Source organism: Colletotrichum truncatum, assembly GCF_014235925.2.
Source record: "Colletotrichum truncatum strain CMES1059 chromosome Unknown Contig_0011, whole genome shotgun sequence".
Lineage (NCBI taxonomy): Eukaryota > Fungi > Ascomycota > Sordariomycetes > Glomerellales > Glomerellaceae > Colletotrichum > Colletotrichum truncatum.
The window spans coordinates 537,085-555,964 of record NW_027222408.1 but is presented as its reverse complement, the minus strand read 5'-3'; the positions used below and the strand labels follow the sequence as shown (position 1 = coordinate 555,964).

The window sequence follows — 18,880 nt, the reverse complement described above, 5'->3', positions numbered from 1 at the left end:
TGGGGGGGTTATGAATTGTCTTTGTCACTTTCCCATCTGTCACTCACCAATTTAACACCGACACGACGCGACATCACCCAAACGAAGGAATCGCGAATTGATTTAGTTACCAAGAAGTACTATTTCCCTCTCAAACAAAAACCAAATCCATTCAACACCGCCAAGATGCTTTTAGCAGAGGAGCCCGCGACGGTAAGCAGTCCATTTCCCCTTTGTTGATACCCAGAGGAAACCACTGACACGCCCCGCGCGCAGCTCATCCACCACACCATCGCCAACTTCAACATTCAGCCGGACAAAACGGCTATCGCGCGCATCAATGACTCCTACTCTACTCTCCAGCAGGCCCGCGAGATGCGTCTCCGCGAGGCTGAGGGTGCGCTCAAGAGTACGTCGGCCTCTTATACACCTCACAATCCTCCTGACGCCTCCTTGCCTATTCAAAAAACAAACATCACAAACACAAAATCTCTTAGAAACGCAGGGGAAAAAAACCCAACTGACCAATTCGCAGAACTCTCCCGCCAACTTAACACCATGGCATCGCAACACGCCGAACTCACCGCAGCGCACTCGTCAACCGCCCACGCCTCCGAGATCGCCCGCCTCGACACCACCAAGTTCCGCACCGCAAAGGCCGCTTCCGACGCCGAGATGGAAGCCGAGCGCCTCGCTCAGCAGGCTGCGGACCTCAACGCCCGCCTACAGGAGCTGGAGATCCAGGGATTGGACGGCTCGGCCGACGACCAACAGCGCCGCCGCGACCCCGTCGACGACGAAGTGCTGCTGCGGCTCAAGGTCTATCGGAGCTTGGGCATTGACATCGAGAGGGATAGCAAGGACGGCGAGTTCAGCCGTGCTGTTGTGCGTAACGACCGCAAGGGCGACGTGCACGTTGTCAATTTGGATCCCAAGTTTTCAAAGTTTTTCTACGCCAACTACTTTTGGCAGACATTGTAAATGACTTGACGAGCGAATGGGGGGCAGGGCGTTTGATGATTTTTTTTCTAATGATGGCGTTGGGGGTTGGGTTAACGATGGGATACCAAGTCTGTAAACGACGTATTTTTGAACATTTCACATTTTACATTGGCACCATTTGTCCTACAGCAGCCCGTCCTTAAAACTTGTTATAATTGAACTTGATTTGATTTTGTCCGTTGGGACAGATGGAGATGTGTTACAGCCAGACGCCAGTCGGCTCCCTTTCAAAGAGTCGATCCGAAATACCATTCCACGCCTGGCCGTGTCTGGCCGAACGTTGTTGTTGCCTTTGCTTCCTTTAAAGCTTTCCCCCTCTCATAAGATATCCCGTATCTACCTTGCCTTCCTCCCATTGCCCGATCCGGGGCCCTGCCAGGGTCCTAACTTCCCTCCTTGCACATAGGAAATAGAAAAGAAAAAACAGCTTTCTTACATCGCCCGCTTTTAAAAGGGCCTTCCTTGGCGACGTCGTCATCGTCGTCGTCGTCGCTTCTCTTATAATTTGTTAAAGAAACTAGGTTTTGGCCTCTTAAACTTTTTGTAAGTGGGAGCAGTGTGTCATGCTCCCTTTTTATGCCACAGCAACCTTCCTTACGGTCTTGGGCGATAAGCTTGGAAAATAATCTCCGTCGGTGCTGTCAAGCGACGTAAACGCAATGTGCGTTGAGTTTGTCGGCGTTCGCGCTCGCGAGCTGTTGGGAGAAGTGGTAGCGTTACCGCCGCGGTTGCTCTCCGGACTCCGGTTACGTCCTCCCTTCATCATGAGGTACCCGTCGCCGCCGCCCGGAGTCGTCGGCCCACCGCTGGGGCTCCGGTGGTGGTGTCTCTGATACTGACGATCGGGCAGCTCAAGACGTGAATTAATGGTTGTCCAAAGATCATCATCGTTGCCGCTTCCTAGGCGCCAACCCCCGACACCCTCATAATCCCGGTCAATGCCGACGGAGGGAAAAAGGCCGATCCCGCCGGCTTCCGAAATTGGTGTGATCGTGCCAACAGAGTGGGCCGAGGCAGAAGATGGCCGACGGGCCCGTCTTGATGCAGAACGTCGGGTAGGCGTTAATGACGGGGATGGACTGGCCGACGATGCCGCCTTGGGTGCGTAAGACAGGTAGCGCGGGCGGCCAGTGATGTAGGACGGCAGGAACGACAAGACCAGGTCGAAGTAGATGAGGATAACACGGAAGATGAGCACGGTAAAAGCAAGAGTCGTCGTGATCCCGGCGAAGATGGCGAGTGGAACAGTAAACAGGAAGAGGAAAGGGACGATAATAGCGTACACGGGGTTGATGAGAGCCATGTTTGCAGTCGTGGGCGGACAATTCGGAAGGGAAGAAGAGTCGTGTAGGGCGATTGCTCGGTGAAGGTTTCAATCACCACATCTCCCTTGAGTCGTCCGAGATACTGATCGATTTACGGTTTATCTGGTCGATGTAGCCAGTTGCGGGAACCGGTTTTGCCCAGTATCTCCCAGTGCCTGAGTCGTACGATCCCCTCGAAATCGTTCGGTCGGTGGTCCGATCGTTCGATACCGATGTAATGCCCCAATCCGCTATTGTCTGTTTTCCCCGGTGTTTCTCGAGTTGGAGAAACAAGAACGTGGGAGGGAGGAAAAGGTAGTTGTAAAATGGACGGATACCAGGCTGATTTGTACGATGGAATGGCTCACAGCTGCAAGGAATGGGGGCACAGAAACAGTCAAACCCCGGACGGCATGGCGGCGGACGGGAGAAATATGCTGTACCACATAGGAAGTGTATGGGATGAGACGGAGGGGAGCCGGGAGCAAACCTTCGAACCTTGAGGTTGGTGGCTCACTGGCCAGTAGCAGCAGCAGCATCAGCACGGAGGGGTCTGAACTGCACCACTTCGGAGGTAGGGGGTGGCAGTCTAGTCCGCACTTTGTTTCTGTCTTTCACATGCTGGGAGCTAGCGACAAAGCCCAGTACCACCCTTGTATTGCATTCCCTTGTCCTGGCCTGCTGTCGGAGGGTTCAATGTAGTGTAACGCTATTTTAGCAGCGAGGAAAAAGAAAAAAAACTGGGGAAAGCCGAGCTTGCGCTATCAGAAGCTACAGGCTCCCGAGGTAGCACTACGCCCGTTATAGTGGCTAGACTGATGATGGAATGGCTGGCTGATTTGTTGTGAATGGCTGCCCAGCCAGCATACGGTAGTCTTCTGCGCTGTCTCTTACGCTCGAGCTCTGGGTGAAGGTAAATCTCGGCTTGCCACACACGGATGGTTCCGCAGGAATGAACAAGAGTCGATAGCAGATGTAGGGTCTGTGTGCTCTTGTTCGTATCAAAAAGGGTCGTCACTCCAGCCAGACTTCAGACCATTGAATTATGTTACTTGAATCAAGTATTCATTAAACAGTATATGGGGGGTGACAGAGTTTGCAGTCCCTGGACAATGCCTCCCATGTGAAGAGAGGAGTGTTTCTGACTGACAGAAACGGCTGTGGGAGCAAGCGGAAAACAAAGTTTGCCGGGTGAATCAGCGACTTGACTTATGCGCCTTTGGGCTTGGAAGTCCTGAGCCTGCCAGCCATTGCTCATGTAATGCAACCACAGCCCGGACCTTTATGGGGGTGGGTGACGAAAGACAAGAGACCGGAGTTGGGATGGGGGAACGTTGTGCGAGCGAGTGTGCATCTACTACGCCGATGTGCTATTATCAGTCTCGCCTATCAGGTTGTTGGTTTGGTATCAATGATGATGAATGCAAACGCATCCTATGTGCAGCACATGCGGTGCCCGCATCGTTTGGCGGAGAGATAAGAGGTAGAAAGTCTCGGCGAGGTCAATTATCCGAAACCGACCACTTGCAGTTTCCGTATCTCCAGACGTCCTGGGACCAGGGTCATCATCAAATAGAGGGTCCGGGGAAGAGAACAGGGGAGCAACCCCGACTAGAACACCCCGCAGATCCAGGGTGGGCGAAGGACAGAAGCTACCCAAGGTAGGCAAGGGAGACCATCGACCATGGGTGAAGGTAACGTTATGTGCGACATCAACCAGCATCTCCAGGTGGGCGGGATGTACCCAGATGGGCTAGGGTCTCATTTGTGTGTGTCCTTGCAGTGGTTGGAGAGGCAAAAAGATTGGACCGAACTTGTCAACGGTAGGGACCAGCAGCGAAGATCCCTTGTTAGGGCAAAACGTTCGCCATGTCGACATTTCATGACAAACCGTAAAAGAAGATATCTGCCTTCTGCCGTGCTTGGTTTGTCCCTGTTAGTTTAGGTCAGATCGTTTTGTTCTCTCGTCGACACCAATATCGCAAGGAAATTATCCATCCCCCCCACAGAGCCATCAGAATCCTGGGGTGCATGCTGGCAGTCCAGGCGAGGGTTGCGCACCTTCTCCAGATTCCCCAGGCCAGCGTGTCCGTACTCTATTGCCCGAAGGCTGCTGATTTGTGATTAGCTATTGCTCATATCTCTCAAAGCTCATTGGCAGCTCCACCTTACAAAGACAGACGCCACGATCACCAAAGCCAGAGCCTATTAAGGTCAAGCCTGGGACCTTGGGGTGTGTCGATGGGTAACGAGCGCAGGCCGCGTAGGGGTTGAGGCACGACGATGCATCCGGGTCGTTACTCTCGTCTCCCCTAGATGCAGCCCTAGCTTGATAGGTTGACAAGGCAAGACGAGGCATTTGGCAATAGGAAGCCGTCGAGTCACATTAGGATGCCCCGCCGGGCTTGATTTGTTTGCATTCCGACGATATGATTCGTGAGAGCTTGAGGTAGGCCGGTGAGCGGCTTACGGGCGTCAAGGTGTTTTGTCGATATGTCTGAGGTCTGCATTAAGGGCAGAAATTCTGCAGCAATGCTCTGCGCTAAGCCAAACCGTCATGCGGTGCCTTGGGACTGGGTCAAGCAGAAGCCAATGAAGCAAAGGATCTGCCTTGAAGTGCAAAGGCGATGATGGCAAGGTAACCGAGGTGCCAGAGACCTGCCATTGGGGGTAGGGGGGACAAGGACGCCTTCGATTTCTGAAGGATTAAGGAAAATGAGGCTTAGACGGGGGGAGCACGAAGCATGGCATCGACAGCTCCTGGGCCTGCTAAAAGTCCGGACGAGGGAAGGTCCTCAGGGGCTCAAGACAGAAAGGGCTCTTTACCCATTCCTACCCCTTTAGAGCGTGTCTTGCTTTCCTTAACTAGGGCGCAAGTACCTACCCAACTTGGCTTATCACTCCCACTCATAACCATTAAACTCTGTTTAGCTAAGCTGGGAAAAGAGAAGGGTCTGTCTGGTACCTAAACTTGCCGTGCTTGCCTTTTCTTCCACTATCACAGTGATAGTGGCAGGTACTTGAGTACTTGCAAACACGCTGGACAACGTCCCCTTGACATCATTTTGCAGTAGCCCCCACTAATTCCCCGTTTCATCCAGGTCTGCAGCTGCCCTCACCACTGCCACCACAGCATCATCAACGCCCAGCCCATTCCGACATCGAGATGATCCACCAAAATAATCACCTCACTTGTTGCTGCATGTGGCAACCTCGTTTCTCATCTCAGGTCCTCACCAATTAGCCATTCGAAATAGGCCAGTCTCCCCTTTCATTGTTGTCTCGCCGGTATTCTCGTTGACGTAAGCCGACGCACGCACACACACTCTTCGCAACACTCACCGTCGACCTAGAACCGTCCCAGCGTTACTATCGTCGTCACTGCTTTTTCCATTCGCCTTACACGTCTCAACCATCCCACTCTTAATTAAGAATTTCGATTGCTTTGGAACTTCTTGTTGGTGAAGGAGGGCCTACGTAATTCTAGAACGGACGTTTCCGAGCAACCCAGATACCTTGAGGAAACCCAGAGCCAAAGCGAGGCAACAACCTACCTACCAACCCACCTGAAGCCTCAAACATCTTTTTGGCCCTTACTTTGTCTGTTTGAGCTGCGGAGTTCCCCGTTCTTCCGTCCTCCCCCGCCCAGCTCAACCTGGTACCAGTCAGATATACCACCACCTGCTCCTGGCCAAGAAGCCGCCAAACAGCCCTGCATGTGTGGCCAGCACGAGCTTGGGGACCAAAACCCCTCCACTTCCGTCACATCTGCCTCGTCTTCGTCGGATCCTTTCCCTTGGGACCGCGGCATCTACGATGCTCATTGCCACCCCACAGACACAATGTCGTCGATCGAGACGATACCTAATATGCGTGCCGCTACTCTGACTGTCATGGCCACTCGAAGCCAGGACCAGGCACTCGTCGCTGAGGTAGCCGCATCCCACGGCGTGCGCTCCAAGTACGAAATGTCTCAAGGCCACCTGGTGCCCTGCTTTGGCTGGCATCCTTGGTTTTCCTACCAGCTGTTCGACGACACCGTGCCCGAGGCTGAGTGGACGTACCGCGAGGGCCAGCCCGACGCAAAGAAGCGCCACTACCAGGCCGTCCTAGCCCCCGCCCCTGAGGACCCCAGCTTCATTGACGCCTTGCCCACCCCGCGTCCTTTGTCAGCCTTTTTAGCGGACACACGGGGTCGTCTCCAAGATCACCCCCTTGCCCTAGTTGGTGAGGTAGGTCTCGATAAGGCCTTTCGTCTGCCTGAAGGATGGACCAACGACGACGATTCCTCTCGTGACCAGACCCTGACCCCGGGTGGCCGCGAGGGGCGTCGCTTGGCTCCCCAGCATGTCAAGATGCCCCACCAGATAGCCGTGCTGAAAGCTCAGCTGGCTCTCGCAGGCGAGCTAGGCCGCTCTGTGAGTGTTCATGGCGTCCAGGCTCATGGTGTGCTCCATGATACCCTGGCATCCTTATGGAAGGGTCACGAGAAGCAGGTCATTACCAGGCGCCAGAAAAAGCTGGTTGCTGAAGGAGCCGAGGACCCTGAATCCGGGGACGAGCTCGAGGAAGATGACTTTGGCAGAAAAGCGGTGCCGCCAAAGCCGTACCCCCCGCGCATCTGCCTCCATTCCTACTCTGGACCTGCTGAGATGTTGAAACAGTACACTAACCCATCTATCCCCGCACGGATATTCTTCTCGTTCTCTTCCGCTATCAATCTAGGAACCAAGGCCGGCGCCGACAAGATTGTGGAAGTCATCCAGGCTTGTCCGGATGACAGCATCTTGATTGAGAGCGACCTGCACATTGCGGGAGACGAGATGGATGCCAGGCTAGAAGAGATGTATAGAAAGGTGTGCGAGATCAAGGGGTGGAAGCTCGAGGAGGGGGTAGCGCGCATAGGCAAAAATTATCGCCAATTCATATTTGGCTAACGTGTGAAGTGACTGGCGCACATATAGAAGAGTTAATACGAATCATCCCAGCCATCACTGATACTGCGTGACCCAAGGATAATGGACGCCGTATTCTGCAAGTTGAAGGTCCAAACCGAACTCTAGAATATGCCATGCGTCCATAATCCGACTTACCGCGGAAAGAGAGCATTATTGTTCATTACTGTTTACTTCCACAATCCACCAGCAGCACATGGCTACCACAAACGACGGGCCATGCTTTGTGTATAGCTATACCGTTGAATCCAAGCACATATCAATTCCTCGATTTCACTTATACAACAAACCACAGTGGACAAGGGGCTAGGTGTACGCATAGGTGTGGATTCTAGAGCTTCTCATTACTCCCAGCAGGCTGTCTCCACCGACTTTGATTCCATGGTAATGGTTCGAAAAAGTATAACTACTACACCGAGCCCGCCCGAATCCGTGATTATGCTCCTCCCCACACAGACTGACTTGTCCCTTGAGCTTTGTTCCTCACAAACACACGTACACACACAGAAGACCAAAAATGTTTAGATAGCGCCCCATATATACATAGTAAAAAAAAAAACAAAAAAACGAGTAATCTTATGCCGGATATCTTGACCAAATTTTCAAACAACGAACAAACTTTCCAAAACAGAAATCGCAAAATGGAAAATGTAAAATGAAGTATATTTCTAGTGCTTGGAAGTAGTCTCCCCGGGCACATCGTCATCGACCTGCTGGGGTCCATCCGAGGGCGCGGTGGGCGTATACTCGCTCGAGCCAGGCGAATAGCTCCTGAAGCCATCGGACACGACCACGGACGGCGCGGCCTCGTCGTAGGTGGGGAGCACGTCGTCGCCCATGTACTCTGCGAAAGCCGTTGTCGGGCTGGGCGGGGCCATCGACCTCATCTGGTGCTGCTGCTGCTGCTGCTGTTGTTGGCGTTGTTGGCGTTGTTGAGCCAGGAGCATCTGTCTCCTCGCGCGGTTCTCCTCAGCAGCGACCATCTCAGTGACCATTGTCGCGGCGTTGCGGAACTCGACAATCTCCTGAGACATGCTGTCCTCGTCGTAACTATCGTCGGCATCAACGGTGGCCGCGGCGGCGGCGTTGCAGACGGAAGCGCCGGAGCCGGAGCCGGAGCGGTAGCGGCCCGAGAGGAACGCCTGCTTCTCCTCGTCGTCAAAGGTGGCGTGGTCGAGACGACGGTCCGCGAAGATGCGGGTCCAGAGGGCGTGGACGGAGGCCGTGAAGGCTGCCTTGCGGGCCTCGCGGGCTTCGCGGCGGCGCTGGCGACGGGCTCGACGGTCTGCGAGGCGCGAGGAGCAGCGGGCGCGGAGGAAGAAGAGGAAGCCCACGAGGAAGATTACGGACGCGGAGATCTTGGCGAAGAGAGGCATGTGGTGGTGCGGAGGGGGAGGGGGAGGAGGAGGAGAGCCATGGTGGTGGTTGCTGTGAGGGTGAGGACGGCGGTGGTCTTGGGGGGCTAGAGGGTGTTCATGCTCGTCATCAGGAGGGCCGGGGGAGGAGGAGGAGGGGGAGGTGGGCCGTGGTCGTTGGGAGGGCCACCGTGGTGGGGAGGGCCATGGTGAGGAGGCTCCTCGTCGAACGGGGGAGGAGGTCCGTGAGGCGGCTCAGGAGGGCCGTCAGGGGGGCCATCAGGAGGAGGCAGGCAGTGGCAGAAACCCGGAGGAGGAGGAGGAGGAGGCGGCGCTGTGTGGTTTCCGTGCGTGTGGTTGCCGTGGCCGGGGAAGGGGAAGGCACCGCAGGTGGGAGGCGGGCCGTGAGGGGGTCCGTGGGGACGGCGATGGTGACCACCACCGAAACCGTGGAAACCTCCGCGGAAGCCGCCGCCGACGCTGTGCATCAGGGTGTCGAGGACACACTTGAGGGAGTCGCACTCGCGCAGGCCGTGGCGGTGGGGGCGGATGCCGTGCTCGTGGGCCAGGCGGGACTCCTTCTCGTGGATGAGGTGCTTCAGGGCATGAAGCTGATGGCGCAGGCAGTCGATTTCGCGCAGCTCGGCGTCGACTTCGGGATCGTGGTGAGGCGGCGGCGGCGGGTGAGGGCGGTCGGGGTGGTTACCGACGTGGTGATGAGGAGGAGGCGGGAAAGGAGGGTCCTCAAGAAGGCCATCCTCATCATCACCAGGGCGGGGCATGTGGCCGTCCAGCTCGGGAAGGGGTTTAGGGGGTTGCTGAGGGCGCTCGGTGGACACGCGGACGGGCCCGACGACTTCGATGATGGATGCCGGGGATGTCTGACGGAAGCGGGCGGTGAAGCTGACATCGGAGGCCAGGGAGCGGCCGGCGAGGGACTCGAGGTTGAAGAGGAGCAGCTGCTCGTCACCGGCGCAGGTGGCAGTCCAGGAGGCGATGAAGGTGGAGCCGTCATGGTCGCCGGCAAAGGTGCCACGGCCGAGAGTGTGGCCGCCCTGAGAGAGCGGGTTGTCGTTCACCCTGATGTTGGGGTAGGCGCAGGGGGAGGGAGCCTCGACAACCTCCAGGTGAAGAGTCTACCGCTTGGTTAGATGATTTTGGTTTCAGAAGCGGCAAAGAAGAACGACTTACATAAGGCCGTGGCTGGTCCTCGTTGAAGCCTGGGGGAATGTCGAACGTGACAAAGGTTGATGGGGAAACATCTTTCACTGGTTAGTTCTCGTGTTTAACTCTTGGTCTTCAACTGTGAGTGAGGTGAGAACACACCTTGAACCTTGTCGGATTCGACCCTCGAAGGAGCGGCTACCGCCAGTGCCGGCGCGAGCAGGAGAGCTTGCGCCAGGCCACGCATGATGGCGGAGATTGTCTTCGTTAGACTTTAACTGTCGATGGGCAATAAGAGACACGCCTTCCGTGAAGGGTATCGTTTGATGTGTTCCTTGGCAACGCAAGTCAGGAAGTTGCCTTTACTTTCCGGCGGGGCGAGAAAGCGGACGGGACGGGCCTCGTATCTCGAGGAATATCTGCCTAAAGAACCGGGTCGTCGTCGTACTCGTCGTAGTTGTAAAAGGCAAAGTCGAGTGATGAGGTGGGATGAGGTAGGTTGGGTCCAGGCCAAGGAGAAGGGCGTGGCCAGTTTGATAAAATGGCAGCCTGGCTAGTGGCGTACGTATGTTTTCGTGTGTGTGAGTGGTCTAAGTCGCCGGGTCGTCTTACACCCCTTGGATCGATGTATCCTCCACGTTTCTTCTTCTTCTCACTTCTCACTTTTGTCAACTTATAATATGAAACGAAACGAAACAAACAACAGAAAAAACGAGTGAGGGGATTCACACTTTCACTAACAAGTTGAAAGTGATGTAGTGTAAATTAAAAAAGGAAGGGGAGAATAAGAGAGAGAAGAGGGAAAACTCCAAACCGACTTCATCCTGCAGACGAATGAGAGGCCTACGCGTCCATGGGTGGAGGGACTGACTCTGGCAGCACTGCCCGTCACGACGAACAAGCGCCCAGCCCAAAGAGAGGTGGGCACATCAAGGAGAGCATCAGGGACATTGGGGCTGCGCAATCCTCCCGACGAAGCTGGACCGCCATGACCAATCAGCTCCGACGAGCTGACGAGTCCTCTCTTCCTCGATCCGTCGACATATGCCAGATTGGTCAGTGCTTCATGTACGTACCTTGCAACAGGTGCCCTCCCGGACCAACGCTACAGCGAGGCCAACCAATGAAAAAGTGCGCTGGCGAGGCTAAGCATCGGGCCTGTGGGCGGTTCCAGTGGGGATGATGCGAACCACCCAGCGCCTTAGCAATTTTCCTGGGTCCCTGAAATGCCTGTCCTCACTGGGTAAATCTCTATTATTTTTACGGAGTATTCCTCACCAACACATACTATGGTACTATGTATACATAGTAGGTTACGGGACGTGGGGGGAAGACGTTGGGTCCCGGGACCCTCTTTTTATCTTTTTCATCACCGGGCCCAGGAGAGGGAACCGCCATGATCGATACTGTTCGGCACTGCTGCCGCGTCGCTCGCCACTATTTTATCTGCAGATATTGGCGGCCGGCGACGCCGTTTCGGAATATGCTCGTCCTGTAATGAATCAGGTACTCCGGGTGTTTGCCTTTTTCCAATCTTTCCCCCCCCGTCCACCGGAAGTATACACAAGTGGATCTTCAAAAGTGGCTACGCAGTAGTAGCGATTCACTGCCATCTTCCCATGATGGGAAACATGTGGTGCGAAGGAAGAGGGAGAGCGGGTTTTTGAAAGTAAAAGGCTCATTAACCTATGATTAAGCAATATGCTAACCTCCTCGAACAAGGGGTAGGGTGAGTCCCCCCTCCCCCATAGAGGAGTTATTCATCATCCCATGCAGTTCTGGATTTGGGAATGAAGTGGATAAACCATACGCACTCCCATCCGCAAAACGCCTCGCAAAGGGGAACATGACTTTGAAAAAAAATGCACAAGGAACCAAACTCCCACAGCCGCCTACCCGTGAACATAGCTCAACACACAAAGATGCCGGAATCCCCACAGGCAGCACACCCATGAGATCTGCAAAGCAGAATTCCAGAGACGCCTATGCCGCAGCGGGCATACCTGTTGTTTGGAAAACGGGGCGAGGCCTTCATAGGAGGTCCTTCAACACTTGGACACGGGCCCGCGCAACATCGGACCCTTGGTCCCCCTCGCCCATCAACTCCATGATTTGAATCATGCGCGCTGTGACATGCCGTCAGCCGTCATCATCCACACACACACACACCCCACACCACAGACACGACGCGCAAAGACAAGGAAACGAAAAAAAAAAAAAAAAAAAAAAAAAAAGGGGCAAAAACTCACATATGTCGGCCCTGGCCCTGACAAACAGCGGATCCCGCTCCGCAGCCTCCGTCGCCGCCGGGTCCTTCGCCGTCTCCCGGAGCACGCTGCCGATGCACAGCGCCTCCAGGAACGCGCGATGGTTAAAGACCCACCACACGCGCGCTTCCAGCTCAAAGATGTTGAACAACAGAAAAAAGGAGTTGATGGCCTCGTGCGCCGCCTCGAGCGTGCCGCGCACGTTCACCGGCACATCGGGACTCTCCGAGGCGTGCACAAGCATGATGTTGTGATGGTAGTTGCTTGTGAGGAACAACGTCTGGCGGACGACGCGCTTGTTCGTCCTCGCCAGCGCCGTGAGGTTCTCGGCGTCCCATGACCGGAAGACGTCCGGGAACGAGCGATACACGGCACGGAAGTCGGCCACGAGCTTCGACTTGTGCCGCGCCGTCGTGCAGATGGGCATGTCGAGGGACCGCGGCGAGCAGATGGTCTCCTGGACGAGATTGGCGAGCGTCCAGGATCCGCGGATGTAAGCGATGTCTGTAGGGTCGCTTGACGCGATGGCCGAGCCATCGTCGAGCAGGTCTTCGACCGAGACGTCCGTGTGTGTTGCCGAGGGGGGCAAGGAGAGGAGAACGGTTAAGAAGGTATCTTGGAGCAGGACGGCCTGCCAGACTTTGCGGCGCTGTTGCTTCTCAAAGATGGTCGCCTCGGGGGTGACTGGTGCGGGTTAGTATCGCTGCCAGCGCTTGACGTAGACGGTTCTTACCAATGTTGGGGTCGCGGTGTAAGCCCATGGCGTAGGCTTGGCGTATGAGTATACCTGCGAATGCCCACCCATCTGATGCATGGTTGTCGTTGATCAAGAAGTAGGTCAGCCTAGTTTCGTTAGCCTCGTGATTCAGGATTCGACAATGGCGTCTCAAGCTTCAAGGTAGGACGTACAATACCATGGCCTGAATGGACCGTAGAGATGCAGCACTCAAATACGAAAACATGCGCAGTGCCTGGTTACTCGCAGATGCGTAAAACTCGGCCGTCTGCTTCCCATCCTTGGGTGAGGTCGACGTCACAAACTGCGTGCCCAGCGCCAGCATCACAAAAATAAGCCCGATGAAAGCAGCATCCACGCGGTTCTTCTCCTCGGCGCTCAGGCTCCAAAAGTGCTCGTAATCAGCATAAAAGGTCTGCCGATGCATCATCGGGTACACCGGGTCAACACATTCAAAGTACTGCGCCAGCAAAATGTCGGCCTGGATCTTGTCTGGCAGGACGGAGATGACCTCGGGCAGTCCACCCTCACAAGTCCAATAGTTCGCGAAAGGGTGTTCAGAACCGATGCCGAAGACATTACTAGCCGTCGGCAGGGAGTAGGGCACATTAGAAAGCAAGCCGGTGGAAGATGAGAAGGCGATGGAGCCGACAGAGCCGCGAGACGTGAAGCCCCGACCTTCTATGAGGCCCCTGTCGGCAATGTTGGGAATCGTATTGCCATCTGAAGGTTTTTTCTTGGGGGGTTTGGTCATGCGTCGGCCGTTGGTGGCTGACCTTGTCGTTTCCCTAGGGATTGTAAGTTGGCGGGCCCTTTTTAATTTTTTTCTGGTTTCTTCTTATACTTCAGAAAGGAGGTATAAACTTACTCGAGCAGATTTGCAACATGAGCATATTTGCATTCTGTCTGGCGCTTGATGCAGGCCAGACAATGAGGTCTGCCTCGATCACACTGGAAGAGGTGTTAGTCATGACTATGGCGGTCCAGCTTCATGCAAGAAGGCTAAAATGATCTCCCGTTGGGGAAACACCAGAGACTGAAAACCAAACAGAGTTCAAGAAGCGTGGATGCCACGTGCGGTGTAGATGGCCCCATGAGGCCAGTCTCCCCGTAAATAGCAGCAGACAGGTCGCAGGATGGTCAGGTTGAGACTTCGGACCATTGTCAGCACCGGCGCGACACTCACGGTGGGCCACCGAGGTGCGCGTGCGTGCGGGGGGGAGGGGAAGCAAAAGCAATTTGCCTTGCTGACAGAGGAAGCTTAGACTGCATGGAAGAAGGAGAGAGGAATAGAGAGAGAGAGTCATGTATGAAAGAGCTGACGAGGTCAAAGCGAACGAACCTTTGTTTTGCGTTCAACACACTCGTGGCAGGACAGGGTTGGTTTGTTACGCTTCTGCTTCTTCTTGGGAGGTTCGTCTGGGTTGTGCAGTCCGTCAGGGCTGGCAGAGTCGTCCCCGGCGATGCTATCTTCCGACTTGACGCCGTTGTAGGGGTAAGTTTGAGTGGGTGGTACTGATGACGATGGTGTTGAAGTGGCCGTCACGGCTGGCTGTGTTGGTGCACCAGGCCCAGTAGTTTGTCTAGGTGGTGGTAGGCGACCGTATTCTGATGCTGGCGACGCGTAAACTGCTGTTGAGGATGAGCTTGGTGTGAACGGCTGCTGCTGATGTGAATGGTCTGGAGGCGCCATGGCGATGATGATGCTGATGCTGATGCTGACTGCAGCCGGTCGTAAAAATCGATCAGCCAATCGACTCGGTTAGATCTTCTCCTTCCGCTCCGGTCCAGCACCGATCTTTTGACGACACAGATGATTGCGCTGCGCCGATTGCAAATGAATGCCAGTAATTCTTTCCCCCGTGTGCTCCTCAATTCGCCGTCTGGGCGCGCCGTGATGACGGAGAAGACTGGGCTGTGTTGCGGTACTGGCGCCTCTTCCGGGAATGTTTTCCTATCCCCAGCCCGTGCCGGTCCACCACCGGATCGGGGGATTGAAAATAATGGACACACAAGCAGGTAGAATTCCGGAGCGTGCGAAGTTGAGAAGACTGGGCGTTGCCGGGAATAAGGACGAATTGAAACCACAGTGGTCGGCAGACAGCGGCGCGGGCTTGGGTCGTGTCGCCGTGCTTTCAGTGTTCGGAATCGGAGGTCGCTGTTTTTTTTGGTGGACGGGGTCACTGGGAATAAACAGGCGATTGCGGAACGGGAATACTCACTCACGCTCTCAGATTTTGGGGGGGCGGCGCGGTGCAGTGCGGCGGGAATTCTTTGGGGTGGGAAAAAGCTGGGAATAAGGAGGGAATCAGAGACGGGAAGGAGAGTTTGGGAATATTGAAGGGGGGGGGAAAAGAGGGGAAATGCCAGCCAGTTTCCGTACGCATCCAAAGAAGTCACGTCCTCCGTTCGGCTTTCCCACTCTGGTCCAAACCAAAACCAGTTATCAAAGTGTTATAGTCTCCAACTTAATTAATTCCAAGCTAACAAAAATAAAGGAAAAAAGAGATGGGAAGAAACGAGGAAAAGGAGATGAATGATAGAAAGGAAAAGGACAGCAGCTCGCTAACCAGCCTTGAGCTTTGGTTTAGTTTTCCAACTAAAAATTTAAAATATATGTCTTCTTTATGGTTTTCCTTGCTCCAAAACATGTTGATGGCCATGGACGACCAAGTTTCAGCGTCCTCCTTCGAACTTCACTCATAACGAGAGGGGAACAGACAGGCAGATGGATGCAATCACGCGCCGCTGACTGAATAATCAACATACCTGGCACACCAACGGCCCCTCCCCGAGTCATCCTCGACCGAGGTCAATTGCCGGCCGTTTAACGGCATGCCTGCTTAGACCTGTTTAGAGGGTTGGGGTCCTAGTTTTGGTCCATTCCCCATCCTGCATAGGCGATCAGTAGCCGCTAATCGCCTCTGCCCGGGGGACAACGCTTTTCTTGTTCGTGCTGAACAAAATATACCGTCTCCCCACGAAGGCCTGCCGTAAAAGCCTTGCGTTCAAGCCGCCGGAACAGATGTTGGGATGACTACACCCAGCTCCGACAGCATGGAATTTGGAATGCCGGGTTTGCTAGACTCTTGAGAAGCCTGGTCCCAGAAGAGGGCAATTGTTCCGTTAAAGTTGGCCAAGGGCTACCTTAAACCCTTTCCGCCCTGCTGGACTCCGCCGACTTTAGCACCTCGCGCCGGGTTAATGCTAGACACGTTTCATTCCACCGCCTTCTTACTTTTTAGTACTACGTAGGTTGTGGTTTAGTTTTTATTCTTATTTTGTTTTTCCCTCAATACTCACGGGCTTCTATAGACTTTCCCATGTCAAACTAAACCTCCCTTTCGAGTCCACGACAGCAATTCCTTTTCTCGGTCAGGCTAGGCCGGAGAATTACCAGGATTGCGCACTTCTACCCGCATCAACGTCACCAACGTGACTCGGCTGCTGACAAAAAAACTTAAGTCCCCGGCCTTTTCAACAGTCCATTGCCGCGCGCCGTCGACTCGTGACCGGGAACAAAAACTAGTTAGTTCCAAGGTCTGTAATAACAGGGCAACGGGCTCCGTACTGAACGCCCCGTCGAGGCATTTACTATGGCTCTCTCATCCGGTAATTTCGCCGAAATATCCTTACCACCCGCCGATATCGCCAAGGCACCCTTGTTAGACACTTAGCCCAGGGTTCCACTCATGCTTTATAGTAGGCCGTTATATCATCACCATCATCCAATCATAGGAATCATCGCGCCGATGGTTTAGTGGTAAAATTCTCCGTTGCCATCAAGCAGCGTCGGGGAGCCGGGGGTTCGATTCCCCCTCGGCGCATTCTTTTGCTTTTTGAGCGTGCGAGTCAAATCTTTTTAGATTTGGACAACTACTTCCTCCCTATTGTACCTGCCCCTATTGCTGGTTTAGGGTGATCTTTAGAGGCCCGGTTAAAGAATCCCTAACTGCCTAGAACTAAAACTGTTTCCACCTTGGGAGTGAAACAGTGAGTGGGTGTAAGTGATGAATGGCACATTCTCGGAATGGTTGAAGCTGTGTATTCTCCGCCATTCGCTCTTATCTGTAGCAGTATATCGACGGACATGGATGTCAGTTTATTACATCCAGGACAGCGATAGCCTATCTTGGAAGCCACTCCTACCTAGTCGTGGTATTCACGAGGAAAGGGCCTTTCTATTGCCATTGTTGTTGACATGCCCCTTTCCAGTATCTGTTTGTATTATTCCCCTCCATTCTACTACGGCCCTGTGACTCACTTGTCTCATAGTTACTTACCTACACTTAAATTTGAAGGGCATAAATGCAAGCTCGAACTGTGACAACTTGCGCCAAATGCTGGCGTTCCTGTCGCTAAACTTACAATTTGGGCTTAGTTGATCGGGGTTCTACGTTGAGCTTTTGCCAGTATAAGATCTCAAACCGGCACGTCTGACCCAGGCAATATCCCGGATTCCTCGTGTGAGGTAACTGCTCTCGCTGACAGATCGCCCTAGCTCTCTATTACCCCTGTGGTCCTTTCCCATGGTCTTGCGTGCTCTGATGAAAAGTTTCCGAAAGAATTCGGGGGGACAAGGGGTGATGACAATCGCTTTACTTGCTGCGATCAGCCAAGGTGGCTGGTCAGCGATCAAAGATTGGTGACGTTGTAACTATCTCACCTCCGCGCCAAGGTTGCACCACCATGCTTCAAATGCAGTGCCCCATGCGTTCCATCTGCGGCATGTATTTCAATTTGTCTCTGCCATTGTCTTTAGGAGCTTGAAAACTACTGGCGGCACTGGATTATGCCGTAGAAGCACTATAGGCTCTTCTCAATTACCGGCATCCTTGACGCCACCCGCTTCTCCTTCTCTGCGTTAGGATACATGTCCTAATCCCAAGAAAAGCAAGAATTAACCGAACCGCAAAACTTCCGTAGAAGCTCCCAGGCGCATTTTCTATAATACGTAGCTATCATGATGATCTCCTGAGATGACGAAACCGGATCGCGCAGCTCAACGAGTGGCCGCGTGGACGGCTGTGGCTGACCCCAGCGATGACTGTAAACCATCTTGCATGAGGCCACGTTGTCGGAAGCCGGATACAGTTGTCTCAATGGCACTGTATTGACTTCTTTCATGTTGGTTCGAGGATGTGGACTGCCCGCCTTGCTGCATCAGTACATAGTACAAGCCATTCGCTGTGGCTATTCGTATGATTGCGTTGCTAATGCCGAGACGTTCGTGTATATGATCGACACCGGCTAGGTTTCTCTCGTGGAGACATAGATAATGGGATAGAATTTCCGTGGTGACTGGTCTTATAGTCAAACAGAATCTGGTATAACGTTCGCGATACATACCGAAACCTCGATAGCGTCAGTTGAACTATAACTCGTTAATTGGCATCTTTATGTCCCCCTTTCCAATGGTCACTTGTTATTCTGAGTTATAATACTGTCCACTGTCACACTTTATTGGATTTGTTGTCTTGGGGAAAATGTCTTCGGCACTCTGCCATCATCTCTAAGCCATCCACATGACTTTATGAATCTCAAAATACATCAATGAGATAATTTGCTTCTCTACTGAGCTTCGGTATGGCTACCGACTTCACTTGATCGACTCCTTCCCTTCCTTCCATGTGCTTGACTCGAACGAGAAAGTTGATACGTGGGAAATCCGAGTGGTAGAAAAGTTTGACGTTATCACTAAACCCAACGCTGCGGGCGGCCCGAGGTATCCCGTCGGCTGCTGCTTGATCTCACTTTGTCAAGGCTTCAAGTATTTCCATCTTAATAGCTACCTTTACCCCGCAATACACACAGTATACAAACAGCTTGTTGTCTATCCCTGTTGTTCTTGATGTTCTGACGTAGACCTTATGTATCGATGGTGATCGCCAGTGTCGCTAGTACGCCGAGAGCTTGTAGAGAGTCAGTGTACCCATGAAACCAAGTGTATGCGTTAACAAAACTAGTAAGTATATATAAAGGGCCCTAAGCGGCCTTACCTCATCCTTGGCAACCATGAGGTCAAGCAGCAGCCGATAGGATAAGGCTTCTAAAGAACATGGCCACCAGTTTTCTGCGGCTTGGAGCAAGCAGCAACGCTCTGCCATACATTCCAAAG

At 53.7% G+C, this 18,880-nt stretch overlaps 6 protein-coding genes across 6 annotated transcripts, besides 1 other annotated feature; 2 read left to right on the top strand and 4 right to left on the bottom strand.

The window, feature by feature from the left end:
• Window positions 1–165: 165 nt before the first annotated feature.
• CTRU02_214495 (kinetochore protein spc24) lies at window positions 166–960 on the top strand (the record flags this gene model as incomplete). Its single annotated transcript, XM_036730401.1, has 3 exons — window positions 166–192; window positions 256–388; window positions 515–960. 3 exons carry the CDS (start codon window positions 166–168, stop codon window positions 958–960), a joined length of 606 nt encoding a protein of 201 aa, XP_036577858.1.
• A 595-nt stretch (window positions 961–1,555) lies between these two features.
• CTRU02_214496 (uncharacterized protein) lies at window positions 1,556–2,284 on the bottom strand (the record flags this gene model as incomplete). The annotated part of the gene is made up of 1 exon (XM_036730402.1): window positions 1,556–2,284. The coding sequence occupies one exon, from the start codon at window positions 2,282–2,284 to the stop codon at window positions 1,556–1,558; it is 729 nt and encodes a 242-aa protein (XP_036577857.1).
• A 3,717-nt stretch (window positions 2,285–6,001) lies between these two features.
• On the top strand, window positions 6,002–7,222 carry CTRU02_214494 (uncharacterized protein; the record flags this gene model as incomplete). The annotated part of the gene is made up of 1 exon (XM_036730400.1): window positions 6,002–7,222. The coding sequence occupies one exon, from the start codon at window positions 6,002–6,004 to the stop codon at window positions 7,220–7,222; it is 1,221 nt and encodes a 406-aa protein (XP_036577856.1).
• A 686-nt stretch (window positions 7,223–7,908) lies between these two features.
• Window positions 7,909–8,616, bottom strand: CTRU02_214493 (uncharacterized protein; the record flags this gene model as incomplete). Its single annotated transcript, XM_070206251.1, has 1 exon — window positions 7,909–8,616. The coding sequence occupies one exon, from the start codon at window positions 8,614–8,616 to the stop codon at window positions 7,909–7,911; it is 708 nt and encodes a 235-aa protein (XP_070060025.1).
• Window positions 8,617–8,702: 86 nt separating this feature from the next.
• CTRU02_214492 (uncharacterized protein) lies at window positions 8,703–10,006 on the bottom strand (the record flags this gene model as incomplete). The annotated part of the gene is made up of 3 exons (XM_036730399.2): window positions 8,703–9,731; window positions 9,787–9,857; window positions 9,922–10,006. 3 exons carry the CDS (start codon window positions 10,004–10,006, stop codon window positions 8,703–8,705), a joined length of 1,185 nt encoding a protein of 394 aa, XP_036577855.2.
• A 1,784-nt stretch (window positions 10,007–11,790) lies between these two features.
• Window positions 11,791–14,455, bottom strand: CTRU02_214491 (zn 2cys6 transcription factor; the record flags this gene model as incomplete). The annotated part of the gene is made up of 7 exons (XM_036730398.1): window positions 11,791–11,885; window positions 12,009–12,710; window positions 12,760–12,869; window positions 12,936–13,485; window positions 13,631–13,713; window positions 13,949–14,028; window positions 14,105–14,455. 7 exons carry the CDS (start codon window positions 14,453–14,455, stop codon window positions 11,791–11,793), a joined length of 1,971 nt encoding a protein of 656 aa, XP_036577854.1.
• A 2,048-nt stretch (window positions 14,456–16,503) lies between these two features.
• Window positions 16,504–16,590: a sequence feature (Short protein (CTRU02_214490, KAL0930415.1) was converted to a misc_feature.).
• Window positions 16,591–18,880: the final 2,290 nt, after the last annotated feature.